Source organism: Arachis duranensis, chromosome 3 (genome assembly GCF_000817695.3).
Source record: "Arachis duranensis cultivar V14167 chromosome 3, aradu.V14167.gnm2.J7QH, whole genome shotgun sequence".
NCBI classification, from domain to species: domain Eukaryota; kingdom Viridiplantae; phylum Streptophyta; class Magnoliopsida; order Fabales; family Fabaceae; genus Arachis; species Arachis duranensis.
In genome coordinates, this window is record NC_029774.3 from 29,970,994 (window position 1) to 29,988,029 (window position 17,036).

At 35.0% G+C, this 17,036-nt stretch overlaps 1 protein-coding gene across 1 annotated transcript; it reads left to right on the forward strand.

The window, feature by feature from the left end:
• Positions 1–423: 423 nt before the first annotated feature.
• Positions 424–11,204, forward strand: LOC107478430 (DNA repair protein recA homolog 1, chloroplastic). The gene is made up of 13 exons (XM_052259225.1): positions 424–710; positions 2,237–2,328; positions 2,500–2,575; positions 3,216–3,278; positions 3,359–3,488; positions 3,608–3,693; positions 3,791–3,916; positions 4,086–4,190; positions 4,480–4,536; positions 8,046–8,108; positions 8,183–8,259; positions 8,895–8,967; positions 10,771–11,204. The coding sequence occupies exons 1-13, from the start codon at positions 507–509 to the stop codon at positions 10,876–10,878; spliced, it is 1,260 nt and encodes a 419-aa protein (XP_052115185.1). The 5' UTR covers positions 424–506; the 3' UTR covers positions 10,879–11,204.
• Positions 11,205–17,036: the final 5,832 nt, after the last annotated feature.

Consider the following 17,036-nt stretch of genomic DNA (forward strand, 5'->3'; position numbering starts at 1 on the left):
GTTCTAGAGACACAAAATCAATCGTGAATGCATCAATACATGTATTTAACATTTGTTTTAGTTTTATAAAAAATATTTCATTTTAATTATAAGAAAAATGATAAATAAACATATTGATGCATTTATGATTGATTTCGTGCTTCTGGAACTTGTATTTATTCGTAAGATATTTCGTTAATTATTTATTTTTGACCTCTAATAAAACTAAATTAAAGCTAAATAAATTTTTTTAAAATTTAAATAAAACACTATAAACGTTAAAGAGTAAAACAAGATTATGCCCAAAGCGAAGAGATCAATTTAGTAATCAAGCCTTTAAAACATTACCCGGCATTTGTGGTGAACAACCCGACCCAAGGCTGGTTTTTTTATTTTTTTATTTATTTTTTATTTCGGCTCAACTCTCAAGCATATTCTTTTGTCTCTCCCTCAACGCTCAGCTGAAACAATTATTTTGAATTTGTGTAACAACTCACCAGTGTTCTTTCATTGGTCCTTCATTCTAAATGGATTTGGTGTTCCCTCTGAAACCCCAAACCGCGTTTCTCAAAGTACCCTCCTCTTCAGCCCTCTTCCTCCCCCTTCCTTTCAAGTCCCTTCGTCTTCGTCCAGTCTCAGCTACTTCCAAGAAACTCAGGGTTCACTGCGAGCTTGAAAGCAGAGTCAATGGCGCTATTTCTGGTGACTTTGACCCCCGCTTTGTTGACAGGGTACACATATCCCCGTATTCTATGTTTATTTTCTCTTGTTTCATTACCTGATTATCTCTCTCTCTCTCTCTCTCTAAGTTTGGTCCCGGTAAGTTCCGATAAGTCAAAAGTCAAAATAGTCCTTTAACAAATGTTAGTCAAATTAGTCCTTTGCAATGAGTTAGGTTAGTCCTTCAAGATTGAGACCCACAAGGGATTAATTTGACTTATGTTTGTTACTTAGGATGACTAGTAAAACCTACAAGACCGAAATGATTTTTTGAACATTTGTTGCAACTTCTGTATTCCGGTGAATTATCATCATGCATCACTGTTGGGGAAAGCTTCCTTTATATAAGAGTTTTACGGTTTTATCGTCTTTTTCTTTTTTTTTTTAGTGGAATTTTCATCAGCTGATTAAGTATGCTATCAAAAATGGAAAAAAATGGTACAGATATTCTAACATATGATTGATAGCATCTCTAGAAAGATGTTGATTTCCAAGCAGCTGTTAAGCACTTAGTTGTTCTCTTTTGCGGGCATGCATCTCTGAAGCTCATTAAGTTGTTGATTAGGTTTAAAAGGTGATGAAAAGGTGCAGTTTCTAAACTAGATTTTAGAAGGCCTATGATAAGGTTGGGTTGAATTTTTCCATAATATTGGAAAGGGGTTCCTCTCCTTACTCCTTAGGGGATTGCATCACTTTTATTATGTCTTCCTTATCTTGTGTTCTTTCTTACACCTTTTATGAATGCTACTGTTGTCGGGATTATGTTGTCGAGTTGAATGTATGTTTTACACATTTCCCTGAAAAATTTGGATCTCCCGAACTTGTCTAAGATCTCCTTTAATTCAAATGGCAATGACTTGTTCCTGTTGAATTGTATTCTCTTTGGCATTATAATGAGCAAGTTCATATTCACTAGAATAAATGGGACATAGGAGGCATTTCAGGAGACGTGCTTATTTTAGTTGGCTCTGTTTTTCTAGTTCATATCAGGGGGTTTTCTTATTACTTGATTATCTTTCAATTTTCAAACCATAAGATGCTGCCACGTTAATCTTCTCACTTGTTTAGAGGGGAATCTGTAATTGTTTAAAAGGAAATTTTAATTATATGCTTGTCAAGAGTTGTCTGTCAAGAGAAGATAGACAATATTGTATAAGAGTGATGTGTGAGATATATTCAATAACACAATGTTTATGTGAAATTTATAGCTTCTATATATGTATTATTGCTCTTTTAGATTGTCATATTACAATAATCAAAATTTCTCCTTATCATCTTTTCTATTCTTCCCCAATATCTTAATGTTCGAAATAGCATTTTATAACATTGTCTATTCTGCTTTAATTCATGTATAGTTTCTTAAAGTGGTTTTATTTATCTGTTTTAAAGAAATCATGATGTGAACATTGCCCATAAATGTAGTTGTTGTTCCATTTTTACTGAATGATCAATGGATAGCTGATGGATATTTTCGTATTAACTTTCTGCTCAACGAGTTTTAAATTTGTTTTAACTGACAATGAAATATTTGTTCCAGCAAAAAGCACTAGAAGCAGCAATGAATGACATAAACAATTCTTTTGGAAAGGGAAGTGTTACAAGATTGGGCAGTGCTGGGGGAGCTTTAGTGTATGTATCTTCATATTTGTAGTTATTTTTAATCACATATTTTCCTAATCTATTGTATTATATTTAAGGGAAAAAAATGTCAAATTGTGCCCTGACTATTTTCTGTCATATAAATTAGACTTATGGCTGATAGAATAGAATTTTTTTCCTCCATCATCCTGAATATTGCAGTGAAACATGTCCTAGCGGCTGTTTGACCTTGGACTGTGCTTTAGGTGGCGGTCTTCCGAAAGGTAGAATTGTTGAGGTATTGTTGCCTGGTATATGTTTGTGTTCACTGTTCTTTTAGTTCCTCGCACCATCTTATTTACAACTTTTAGGTTTCTGGAGTGAGGAGTAAGTAAAATAATTGGGTGTGAATTATGAAGAATGAGATATATTTGTAAGCTGCAAGGATTGGGTCATTGGGGTTTTATTCAAGTGGTATTTGTTACTAGTTTTGGTGTTTTATGGCATCTTCAACAAGTTGGGATTGCTCGGTTACCATGCTGGAAATTTCTCATTGGTTTCTTTGTGTACATTACTTTGAAAGACGTACTAGCTGAATGGTGGATTTGTACTGCTTATGGAGTTATGGACCTTTTTTTATTTTTATTTTACCTGCACTTTAGTTTACCTTTTCCCCATTTTCATCTTGTTTCTCTCTGTACCCTGACCTGTATTTATCAATCTTCATACGTAGTGCTTAACCTGTATAGGAGTATGTTACTGTAGTTTGGGAGGGCTTCTGATTAAACTATCCGAAAAAGCTGGTTTATGCGTTATTGCTCCTTGATTCTTTTGTTCATTAATTTACACATGATAGGCTTGTTGATTCTTTTTATTACTTTATGCCTGAATTGTTCTGTCATGGTCAAACTGACATTATCTTCTGACTATATTTCTAGATATTTGGACCAGAAAGCAGTGGGAAGACTACCATTGCACTTCATGCTATTGCAGAAGTGCAGGTAATTCATTTATATGACAATAACGTACTTGATGTAAATATGTTTTGAGACCAATGTGCAGTTCTATTTGTGATGTCTAGAAACTAGGAGGAAATGCAATGCTCGTTGATGCTGAGCACGCCTTTGATCCAGCATACTCTAAATCATTAGGAGTGGATGTAGAAAATTTGATTGTCTGCCAACCTGATCACGGAGAGATGGCTCTTGAGAGTAATATCTATGCCTTTAAGTGGTTGGGTTGAAATGGATAAGCTAATGTTTTGCATTGTCCTTACTGCATAGCAGGTTGCTGTATTGGATCTGAGTTGATCGAAATTTCTATATTACAGTTGCAGATCGAATGTGTAGATCTGGTGCCGTAGATCTCATTTGTGTGGATTCTGTCTCAGCTCTCACTCCACGAGCAGAAATTGAGGTAACAGACTAACAGTTACTTTTGTTATTTATAGGTAGCTTTGTTTTATAATTTAGGCAATTGAATTTCATTTCTAACTCTTCTTCATAATACATAGGGTGAGATTGGAATGCAGCAAATGGGGTTGCAAGCTCGCCTTATGAGTCAAGCTTTACGCAAGATGTCTGGAAATGCCTCAAAAGCTGGCTGTACACTAATATTTTTGAATCAAATAAGATATAAGGTATTTGCATTTGTGTTTGATTAGTTTAACCTTCTTGTCAAGGACTGCATGCATTGAATCATATAGGTACTGTAAATTCACAGCACTTAATTATATAATTTCAATGATGTGTTGAGATATGTTAAATATTTTGGTTTTATTTTTATGATTTATCTTAATTGTTTTGTAGATTGGCGTCTATTATGGAAATCCAGAAGTGACAAGTGGTGGAATTGCATTGAAGTTCTTTGCGTCAGTTCGGCTAGAAGTTCGTCCTATAGGGAAGATAAAGTCTGTAAGCACAATAACTTTCTTGATATATTGTTATGTATTATTTTAAACATGGGAGTTGCATGTCTCCTTAACATACTATCATTAATTACTTTTTCTTATTTTTACTTTTATTTTTTTTTCCCACAATAGCAATGAGGTTTGAACCTAGAACCTCATGCATACTACCTAAATCCTCACCACTAGGACCAATCCTAGTGGCTTTCGTGCAAAGAATTACTTGTTACTTTATAATCTTTAATCATTATTTCAAAATTCTTTAGTATTAAGCATTAATGTTAATTTTATTTTAGGCCAAAGGAGATGAAGAAATTGGCCTTAAAGTCCGTGCAAGAGTGCAAAAGAGCAAGGTAAACTAGAATATTTGAATGCACATTTGAAAGCTCTTCATTTCTGCTGTGTAGCTAACATAGTTACTTGATACATACTTCCAATTACTTTCTTCTTTAAGTTATGTTGTACCCTTTTGAAGTTAGAAAATTGACTTTTTCTTTCCTATAGTTACCTATCTGTTAGTGTACTGTTTGAATTCCTTGCTTGGGTTTACTTTCGTTTATAAGAATTCCACATCATTCTTATTTTGGTATGCAAGTGAAGGAAAAGCCATGAGAACAATATCTGATCTTGCCATTCCCACATTAAGTACTTAGCACTAACATCATTACAAACACAATATTTATTAGGAGTTGCATCAAATGCAATCTGGGATAGTAGGGTTGGTGATGAACCTGATCATCCAAGGATCTTTGATCATTGCTTCCAAGTGCATCTCAATGGGGTGGCAAACGGGCCTAAACCCGCCGGCCCGGCCCGCGTAACCCGCCAAAAGGCGGGCCGGGCTGGAAAAAATTGGGATCGCCAAATAGCAAAAGGCCGTCTAACCCGCAAGCTTTGGCGGGGCGCGCTTCCTCGCCGGGCTTAGCGTTTTTTTGGCAAGGGGATATTTTTGCAATTTTTTTGCCAAAACCCAATTCTCCCAACCCAACTTTCAAGAGAATGAAGATGAAAATTGAGTGTTTTAGATTATGTTTTATTTTGCTTTGGAGACAATATTTATAATTATGTTTTGGATTATGTTTATTTTGCATTGGAGACAATATTTATAATTATGTTTTGGATGAAAACTTGGTTTATAATTATGTTTATTAGATATTTATAATTACGAAGACTTTAATGTTTGTGAATATAAGAATTATAATTTTTTTATGCCTTCAGAAATTATAAATTTATTAAAATGATTGTGAAATTATATATATTATTTAATAGTTAATAGTAAAAAAAAAAAAAGAGGACACCCATTCTCATCTAAGCTTTGTTATTAATTGATATAAGGTACACAAATCCTAGGTTAGACATGAAAATTGGAGGTGAATAATTACATTTAAATAAGAGGAAGACTTTTGGTTGTTGGTTGTGATAAAATTTACTGCTCAAGTTTAAGGAGTACTTGTATTGAACAATTATAAAATTGTATCGAATTCAAGGTTGAGCGGTAAAAGATCCATTAGGACAGTGGTGGAAGATGACTTAAAATTATGTGTGGGCAGGTTGAAAACGACTTTAAAAGCCCCAACAGGGAAAGTAAATCAGATATAAAATAGGCGGAGTGGTTAAAGATGGAGAAAACCATGGGAAAATATGAATGAAACCATTATGTTTTAGTTTGTCTGTGGTAGGGAGCATTACATGGTATAGTGTTCAAGTGAGATAAGCATAGGAAGAGAGCCTTTAGGTTTGATAAGGTCCAACAAAATTGTAACTGAGGAACTTTTGGCGGGGATAGTTAAATACAGGGAGGATTAGATAGAGGAATAACTGAACTATGTTAGTACTAGGAAGAGACCTTTTAAGTGCTTCAAGTTACTTTGTATTTAACACCACAATAAGGTCTAAGAAGATTGCCAAATAAATGGAGAAAGAGCACTTTGGAGAGGATGAAGCTCATGAGTCATATCTTGAAGTTATGGTTGAGGATGATATAGCGGAGGATAAGACAAGAGACATAGTTTTCGGAGAATCAGTTTGGTTTTTGTAAGGTTCTCAGATATCACAAGAATAGAAGTAGTGTGTGAATGATCAAGAAGTGTAGAGAAGCAAGTAGTATGAATGATCAAGAATAACAAGAATAGAAGTAGTGTGCAATCACTGAAGAGGGAGTATCAATGTGATAGCTCCAAACCAGTGAATGAGTATATTGAGTATGTGTGTATGACTGTACTGAAATGACGTTTGGCATTTGAGAGGCCAATTCTCTCCACAATTTTCACTTTAGTCTTTTCCTACCTTAAACCAAAGCTCCTCACTCCTATTTATATTTCTCTCCTGTAACTAACTCCCTAAATTCACAATGCCTTCCTTAGTTAGTTTTTATATTCCTCTCCTGCTATATGTATATTTAAAAGGAGTAATTTCTCTATGCTGCCCCTGAACTTCTTGGTTGTTGGGGTTTGTCACAGTTTTATACCGAGTAGATTGGGAGGTCCTGTAGGATATCTTGGAGAAGAAAAGGAGTAAAGATAATTGATATTCATATAATTAAGGACACATATGATGGGGGTTACAACTAACTTGAGAACTTAGGAATTTTTCATTGGTGCAGGATTACACCAAGAGTCATATCTAAGCTCCTATCTTTCCACATTTATCTTGGAGGTGCTTACTAAACATGTCCAAGAACTTGTATTATGGTGCATACTTTTTGCGAGTGATATTGTTCTTATAGGCAAATCGAGGGATGATTTAAATGAGTGGATTTGTGGTTACAAGTTTTGGAGGTACATAGAGCTTGCATTAGTTTGACTAAGACGCAGTATATGAAATGTAAGTTTAGCAAGCAAAAGGTGGACTCAAACATAGAAGTGAAAATTTAATAAGATATCATACCATGAGTGAAGAGATTTAGCATCTTGGTTGTATTATTCAAGAAAATGGGGTAATAGAGGAAGATGTAAATAATAAGATCAAGCAAATTGGTCAAAGTGGTGGAGTGTTTCGGGCTTCATATGTGACAAAAAGCACCCTTAAGGGTAAATTTTACCGCATTGTCATTAGACTGACTATGATGTACGAGACATATTATTGGGCAGCAACCTGTAAACATGAGCATAAGTTTAGTGTGGACGAGACGAGGATGCTAAGGTGGATAAGCGACTATACTCAAATTTGGTGCTGATTGCAACTTGCGAATAGTGATGTGTATTTTTTTTGAAGGATGAAATCCTTTTGAGTGCCAATACAATAGTGGGTATGGTGGTTATTTAAAAGGAACACATGGTTGGCAGTAAAAAAATTGTCACTTGGTGAGTGGGCCCATGGTCAAGAATCGTTAAGTTACCTCAGGTTTGGTTTCAGTTACAATGCTAAGTAGGTTGAAAGAGTACAAGAGACGAGGGAGATCAGAAAGTTACATTTCAATGGTAGCTTCGTTTCTTTTGGTTATGTAAGGAAGATCGCTAAGTTCTCATCTTGTAGCCTTAATGGTGTTCTTATGTTTAAAAAGAATAGTAGTACAAAAAGGGAAGAGAAAAATAATTGTGTGGCCAACCACACTCATGTTACACTTAATCAAGTGTTGAAAAGGAAAGTGATAACTTGAAAAGTTCTATTAAACATTATTTATTATTTATAATAATGTACTATATAACAATATGCAGGCATCTGATAGTTATTATCTAATGATTATCTTACTGAATTAACGGAAATACAGGTATTGAGATTCTCGATGCTATCTTGTATGACACTTGACAACTATACTTGATAGGGTTGCTAGAAGATTTTGATGAGCTAAAAATTCTCTTCTTGGTAATTATGCTACATTTTATACTTCACTATGGTGTTATTAACTCTCTGAATTGTTTAGGTATCAAGGCCTTACAAAATAGCTGAATTCGAGATTATATTCGGTGAAGGAGTCAGTAAGCTGGTGAGTGTTGCAACAGAAAAGTATTGTTAACCTTAGTTGTATATCACTATTTTGACTCATTATTTTTTTGTCAGGGTTGCATTTTAGATTGTGCAGAAATACTGGACATTGTCCTAAAGAAAGGTTCTTGGTACAGCTACGGGGACCATCGGTATTATCTCAAACTTTCTTATGAAGCTTAGTATCATTTTTTTTTTTATGGTTTTGCATTGTTTCTTACTTTCTGTAATAGGACTTCACATGGAACTTCAACTCCATGTAGATGGGAGATTCATAAGAATGTTAATTAGAGAATTTGCTTTTTGTTATTTGTATTTTGTAAATGGAAGAGCAAATTATATATAGCATTATTTTGCTTTAATTATGTTGTATATCTCTATAATCGCATGCATATGACCTAAATTTTATTGCATTAGACATGATTTTCATTAAAATGGCATAAACCTACAATCCTAGGACATCCGATATGACCTAAATTTTATTGCATTAGACATGATTTTCATTAAAATGGCATAAACCTACAATCCTAGGACATCCGATATGACCTAAATTTTATTGCATTAGACATGATTTTCATTAAAATGGCATAAACCTACAATGTGAACTTTGTCTTCTCTTTAGTCCTGTACCTACTAACACAAATTCCGTATGGTTCGGCAGTGAAGGAAATTAACTCTACAAACAATAAAACATTCTTTCCAGTTCTCTTTCTTCCTTCAATTATGGGCTGTCTTAATATGAGAAATTCTCATGGATTAATTCTATTTTCAATTTGTCTTGGAACAGATTGGGACAGGGAAGGGAGAAAGCAATACAGTACTTGAAGGAGAACACACACATTTTAGAGGAAATCGAAAAGGTTGGACAGTCTGAACCTTCCATATGCTATTTGACTCGAGTGTATGGTAAACTAGGTTCTTGTTTTTCTTTATTGCCATGAAATGTGAGCTTGCCTTCTGCTTTATTCATAGCTTGTTACTTTCTTTTTTCCCACCATCTGGTAGAAAACTGCAATTCGAATTTACCTCGGTAGCCGAAAATTAGATATTAGTACTAGTATTCTAAATACATTGGTCACCAAGTGATAAATTGAAGCATTATTCTGGTCTCAGACAACAGTTGCTACATTTATCGGTGCTGAACGCCTGATTTGATAAAACTTTTTGAAGAGGTGCTTGTGAAGATACAAACATCTCATTTTGTATTTTGCAAATTAAAAAAAAAAAGAGAGAATTGCTAGGGGTCTAATACTTTTTATCAATATTAGCCAAACACTTTGGACAACACCTTATTTTTATACTATTCGGATGTATGATTTTGAATTTAGTATTTAGGGCTTAGTGTTAGCTAAAAATAATATATTTTTAGTCATGCAGCATAGCTATCAAAAAATTATGTGCATATTTGTTTAGCATTGAAAAGCTAGGAATGTTTTTGAAAGCACCTATAAAGATATATTTTTCAAAAATAGCTTGTGTTTTTCAAAGTTAAAATATCTAATATAGCTTTATATATTATTGAACATTTAATTTTTGTCTTTGTTACATTTATACCTACTAAATTCATTTTAAATATTAACAACAATTTTCCCAAACACAATTTTTGTAGCTTATGCTTTTGAAAGTCACTATCATTTTTATTTACCAAATATAGCTGTTACAATTTTGGGAAAACTAAATAAGCCACTTTTGAAAAGCCAAATCTTTAGGTCATGAGCTTGTCTATGGTTAGAAAGAATTGTAGCCTACGAGGAAGAAGAATGGTTTTCAATTCCTAAAATAAAATTTAGAAGTGGACTCGGCAGCTGTCAATTAGTCGGTTGGTTTCAAGGGAAAGCTAGGATTAAACAGATTAAGCTTTGTGAAGTTTGGCACTAGAATTCTTCCGGTTGAAAGTTTGCACATTTGCTTTATTCCCTAAAATATAGCAGTAATAACACTCAGCAACGAAATTGGGAGGGGTGTCTAATTAATCAAATGGCAATAACCAATAATGATAACGGAAGCTGTTTCACCATGATGAGTTGGGGGCATCATCTGGAACAGTAAAGCACTAATGAATAATTACTTCAATTATGACATCATATACTCAGGAGATACCTTGCTGTATTACAAATTTGAATAAATGTGGACTGATATATTCTTTGCTATTATTTTGATGTAAAGTTGTAAACACTTCGCTGAAATTTTCCAATTGCCACATTCTAAAATTGGAAAAAAATAGTTTATTGCAATAATCAATAGATGAAAATTAGAAGGAATAAGATTGAGGAGCTCTTTATAATTTTTATATTTAGGGTAAATTACATAGACCACCTTTATAAAAGTAAAAACTTCTCTAAATGTTAGGTTACATGACACTCGCACCCTTATAAACATAAAATTAACCTTCCCTTTAGGAAGATAGAGGTGTTCATGTGTAACAGACTAGAATCTCGTTTGTGTTAGAATCTCCTGCATTGTCCCAGGCAGTACAGCATGTCCTACCTTCCCACTATGTACGAACTATATAAGTGATCTTTAACTTGAACAAGTTCTGTTTGATTATATGGTCAACTGGTAAAAAAATGGACATATTTATATTTTAAGCTCAAGTTCTCTTGTATTGAATACCTGAGATTACTTTTTAAGTTATACAAAAAAATGTGTAAATTAACTTGCAGGTAGTTCGGTCTTCATTGGTCGAGGGAACAAACCAAACAAACCTCGCATTCACAAAGAGCGGTCCAGTTCTCCATCAAGATGATGATATCTTTGATGAAGGTCAGTGAAGATAGAATTATTCCTTTAACAAGTTTTGGAGATAAATTGGTGAAGGTTTGCACTGGCCGGGGGCGGGGGGTTGTCTTACTCTGCGAAATTGAAATGGTGGCGGCTTCATGATTTGATATTTATATTGGTTCCTGGTGTTTCATTGGTTGATATTGATTAAATTGATGGGATGACAATCATGTGAAAGGCGAGCATTAGCCAGTAGATGCATGGGAAATACAGAAAAAGGGAAAAAATGAATGTGAAAGGTCTAGGAATGATGGTTCTTTCTATTCAAGTTGCTTATAAGCTATATAAGTGCTCAGTCATGGCCTCATGATTTCTATATTCTGCTGCCATCTATTTCCATAACTCTTCCCTATTGCATCAATTTCGTGATTATTTTTTGTTACCCGTTGTTTCAAAATAGGTTTTAATTTTCTTTTAGGAGATAATGAGAGCTGAGAGGAGGAAGAAGCTGATGACGGGCATTAGTGTTTCCAAATAGTCTCTCCCTATCCTTTTTAATATATTCTTTATCTTTTTTTATTTTTATTTAATAACACGTTCACACACCCTACACTAATTGCACAAACCACTAAACATGCTGATTGTTCACTCAAAATTGATCATTTATTTTTCGATTATGGTTATCAGAAAAAGAAAAGTAAGACTTCCCACATGAGCACTGGGGTTGTAGGGAACTAGGGATGCCTAATAGATTCTCTTAAGCGGGTTGAGTTTCTCTCTTTTGTCCGTGGGAATTAATACGTATTGTGAATTAGTAGGATTTGAAGTATAAACTAGTTAAATAGTTGAAGAATGGTTCAACTAATTGACTTAAGCGATACAACAGTAAAATAAGACCAAAACTCTAAACCTCATATAGCCATGAACTTTCTATTTTCTTTGACTCCCAGAAGTTCTGAGACTTTTGTGCTCACTAGACTTCTCTGGAATCTCGTCCTCTCTGAACTCCGAGATCCTTGGCAATACCAAAATTTTGTCTTCTCAAATATTCAACATAGAAAACCATTGCAATTCCGTCACGATAGTGTTAGTTGATTGAACTCCAGTTGCTGCTGCATCATAGCGAAGCAAAAACCAGAAAGCGAATCTAATTTTGACTCAGAGATATCTTATAACATTGTATTTTGATATATTATGTGTCTCTTATGACTTACGAGTTATCTGTACTTGTTGTCTCATCTATCCGAAGAATCAACAATTTTTTTAGTAATATGTATGGTTTGTTATTATAAAAAATGAGGGAATTGTTAGCTCTATGTTAATTTTAAATTGAGTTTTGATAATTAATATTATACATATATAATTTAAAGATTTTATCGAAATACTATTTAACTAATTGCTCAAGCGTATAGTTGATATAAGAATTTTTCGTTTTAGCGTAATCAAGTAGGTATAGGACCCCTAAGGGGCACTTTTTGAAAAATAAGAGACCATAGATCGTAAACTGAAGCTACCAGCTGTCCTCATAGGCAGAGATGTTACTATCCTTACACTTTAGAAGCAACGAAAGCCATCTCAAAAACCTACCTGAAAAGGCTGCCATATGCAACAGAAAGATTTTGGCTTTAAAAATGCAAGCGTGCTTATCAAGTTTAACTGTTTGAATTTTGAAACGAAGTATTTCTCTTTTGAAAAGCAATTAATATACGGATTTTTTATTTAAATTAAATAATCATATTATTTACAAAAATCTATAAAATACAAATTTACGGATTTACGCAATGTATCACATCTCGAGTATTGTGACTTAAGCGCAATAAAGAGCATATCTCGGCGACTCAGCACCCGAGATATGACATACTCAAGATACACTTACAGAGAAAAAATGAGTCATAGTACCCGGGATGCGTTCATAGTGAAAAATGGGGTACCTGAGATACATGTCTAATTATCTAGGTGTCTCTGCACTCTAGATAACTAAGAGAAAAACTCTATAAAAAATTTTTTTGTCTTAATCATTAGTCACGTGACATTTATATCTCTATTCTCTGTCTTTATCCTTCTTTTTTATACTCATGGATAACAATAAGTTCTTTTTGTTGTAATTTATCCTAATGGGATAATAAGAAACTATGAGAAAATAGTGATTTTTTGAATCTAATTCAACTATGATGTTGCGCACTTATCCTATTAATTTTCTGTATGCGTTGAAGACAGTCATACTAAGCACATGGAGACAATAGGTTTCAAGAAGATTGAGTGAGTTGCATATAAATTTTTATCAGTGCTTTTAGTAGAAAATTTACTAATAAGTTATTCTGGCTCGAACTTGTTCAGCATGTGAGGGTAATGTCTGTACATGTTAAGCCAATGTCACAATATGTGATGGAGTGGTATGCTGCAGTTCGTGATGTGATATGTGTAATTTGCTTTTGATGATAATATCACAATTTCAAAATTTATATTATTCGAAATTTTAAAATTTGAGTTAATTATTTTTAATTGTTTATTATGATTTCTTAGAGGATCCATGCTCGATATTATCCTCTGTTATTCCATGGTATTGTTGGTAAAGAACAAGATTTTAAGGTTCAAACAAGAAAACTTAGTAGTCAATCTTATCATGATACTTTTAAGGTTATGAATGTTTTAACTGATCCTAGATTCTTCAAAATATGTACTACCATAATTCTTATAATGTAAGTAATATTTAAAATTATTCAAACAAAAAAATAAATTATTTTTGTATCTTTCGATGTACATTATTATCACAAATATTTAGATTTTTCTTTTTTGAAGTAAAAAAGCTTAACACAATAAGGTGGAGCAAAAGAAAAGAAACAAAAACTCATAACGCTAAAAATAACAACCCCTAGTCATCTCTGGCATTGCCATCAATAATCACAGAGTTCACCACCAATCCACTCATCATAACTTGTAAAGGATCTGTTAATAATGTCCACCACACTTGAACCTTGATTTTTGAAGATTCTATCATTTCTTTCTAGCCAAATTTTCCAGATGATCGCAAAAAAACCAACCAACCACCGCTTCTGTTCCATTTTTCTCGCTGATATATCCGTCCAAATTTCATAGTGTTGCTTGAGTGTACCTGGAATAGTCTATATCCTTCCAAGAGCGAACAATCAAGCACACCACACCTACCAAGTGAGCTCACAACCAATGAACAAGTGAAAAGTAGTTTCAATAGACTTATGACATAAAACACGCATGTTATCATTCTGGCCAATAACACATAATCTACACAGTCTTTCCCTTGTATTCACCCTACCAACCAGTGTAAACCAAGTAAACAACTCAACCTTTGGTGGGACAAATCCTCTCCAAATAGTACTAGTGAAGCTATAGCTTGTGATATCCGCCGGAAGTACATCTGCCTGCAATACCTGCACAAAGAAGTTAGTAGAATAAACACATTTTTTTATCAAATTTCCAGACCACTCTGTCCTCTCTCTCAGTTGTCAGTTTCACTGATTGCAGAACCACACGAAGCTGGTTTACTAGTTCCAGCTCCCATTGAAATAACTCTCGTCGCCACTGGAAATTCTAAATCCACTCTAACCCATCCCAGAACCTACAATCTCCTATGACAGATCCTTGAAGATTTGAGACCGAAAAAAGTCTTGGAAAAGTAACTTTTAGAGCACCACAAGGCAACCAGCTATCCTCCCAGAAGCGGATTATCCTGCCATCTCCTAGTTCCATAGCCAAGCCTCTGATTATCTTCTCTCTCACTTGTGTCTTCCTAATTTGTAGTTGACAAATATCCTTTCAAGGACTCCTTCTTGTAGGCACAGGCTGGTTACAAATCATCTCAGAAGGATTCATGTTATTACAGGAACATACAATTTTTTTCCAAAGTGGAAAATCTTCTTTCGAAAATCTCCATCACCACTTGGATAGGAGCACTGTATTTCAAATTACCGCATCACCAACTCCCAAACCTCCTGCCTTTTTGGGGGCCTGTAAAACTTCCCATTTCACTAGAGGCATCACGTCCCTCCCATCCTCCTTACTCCACAAAAAGTGTCACTGTAAGGATATTATTTTTTCTGCTACTCCCTTCGACATTTTGTTCAAGCTGAGATAGTAAATAGGCAGGCTATTAAGAACAGATTTAATGAGAACCAGCTTATCTGCTTTATTCAAAGAATTTGCTTTCCACAGGCTTAGCTTTTCTTCTACCTTGTCAATCACTGGTTTCCATAACTTGACCAGCCTCAGATTCGCCCCCAGAGAAATGCCAAGATATCTGGCAGGTCAATACGCCTCTTTACACCCCAACAGTCGACACATCTATCGTGCCAAACTCTGCTCACAATTAACCGGGATCAAGCTAGTGGACTTCTCAAAATTAATACTTATCCCTGACATCATCTCAAAGCATCGTAGCAAATGTTTATAGTTTCTGATCATCTTTTCTTTAGAAGGACAAAAAAGTATAGTATCATCCGCAAACTGCAAATGTGACAACTCATTGTTATTCCTTCCAACCAACAACGGAGTAATGCGTCTATTCCGTACCACCTCTCTAATCATCCTATGTAGAACATCCACAACAAGCATAAATAGAAAGGGAGAAAGAAGATCCCTTTGTCGTAGACTCCTTTCCATTTTGAAGGGCTTAGAGGGAGAGCCATTTATTAGGACCGACATAGACACATAACACACACACACACTCCTTTATCCACTCCCTCCATCTACGGCCAAACCTCATCTTCTGCAAAATAATATCCATAAAACTTCACTTGACTCGATCATAAGCCTTTTGGAAGTCTAGTTTAGTAATTACCGAGCTCTTTTTCCTCAACTTCAGCCACTGCACAGTTCCACATGCAATTAATACCCCATCATGTATCTTCCTACCTTGCACAAAAGCACTATGTGTTTCTCCTACCAACCCTGGCATTATCTTCTGCATCCTCCGAACCAAGATCTTTGATATAACCTTATAAACATAACCTACCATACTAATCGGTCTAAGGTCCTTGATTTCTTTAGCTCCGACAAACTTTGGCGCCAAAGCCACCCAAGTAATATTCGCATCCCTAGGTAAACCAGCTGACTGAAAGAATTCCATCACTGTTGCAGTGAACTCCCCACCAGCATCCTCCCAACACTTCTTAATGAAATTCATATTATACCATCACTGCCTGGTGCCTTAGTTGACTCACAATCCCAAACTGCATCCTTAATTTCCTCATTAGACAGCATCCATTCCAACTATGCTGCCTCCTCCTCAGTTATCCGGTTAACCAGCCCAGTTATCTGATAGCAACCTTTAATCCTTGCTTGATTTCTCACTATCCTCCCATGAATTAGTAAGGACTCAATCTGATTGTTTCTCCTTCGAGCTGAAGCTAGATTGTGAAAATAGCAGATGTTCTTATCCATCTCTTTGGCATGTCTGGATCACGACATCTGCTTCCAATGTAACTTTTTTCTGATATACCATTTTTTACAAGAGCTCACCAACGCCCTCCTTCCTGCTTCCACAGTTCCATCAACAACCCCATTGCTAACCATCATCTACTTTATTTATCTCTTCAAACTTCATAATTTTCATATCCATGTCCCTAATATTCTCCTTATGCCATTTACCCAGCGGGACCGTCAAAGCCTTCAACTTGTCAAAGAATTGTACGTCACCCAAATTCCTCCACTCTTCCTTCACCATCCTTAAGAAACATTCATGAGTAAACCAAGCATCCAGACTCCGAAAAGGTCTCGGCCCCCTCCCAATCTTGTGATATCCATAATCAATGGATATTGGTCTGATAAACCTCTCGGGCCTTCTCTAAGCCTTGTTTCAGAAAACTCTTCCAACCACTTCAAACTAACTAGAACTCTATCAATGCGGCTACACGACTGACCCCTAAACTATGTGAACATACGATCAGCAAGTGCAAGATTCAAAAGCTTCATATCCCGAATCCAAGATTTAAACTCAGCTGCAATCACTGTCAATGTGGTAGCTCCTTTCCTCTCTTTCACTTGAACAACCTCGTTAAAGTCCCCCAAATAACAAAAAGGTACTTGACAAAGCCCAGATAAAAAGCTTAGCACTATCCACACGACAAGCTTCTCTTCCCTTTGGTGTGCACCATACACTAAACAAAAAACACACTTAAAATTATTTTTTAGCACCACGCCATCCACGCACAATCATCTCTCCCCTTTATAACAG

Excerpts from the sequence above, each read along its gene's own strand:
- LOC107478430 (XM_052259225.1), top strand. The coding sequence starts at position 507 with ATGGATTTGGTGTTCCCTCTGAAACCCCAAACCGCGTTTCTCAAAGTA. Across the intron at positions 711-2,236 it reads ACCCCCGCTTTGTTGACAGG|CAAAAAGCACTAGAAGCAGC; the intron begins GTACACATATCC and ends TATTTGTTCCAG. Across the intron at positions 4,537-8,045 it reads CAAGAGTGCAAAAGAGCAAG|GTATCAAGGCCTTACAAAAT; the intron begins GTAAACTAGAAT and ends TGAATTGTTTAG.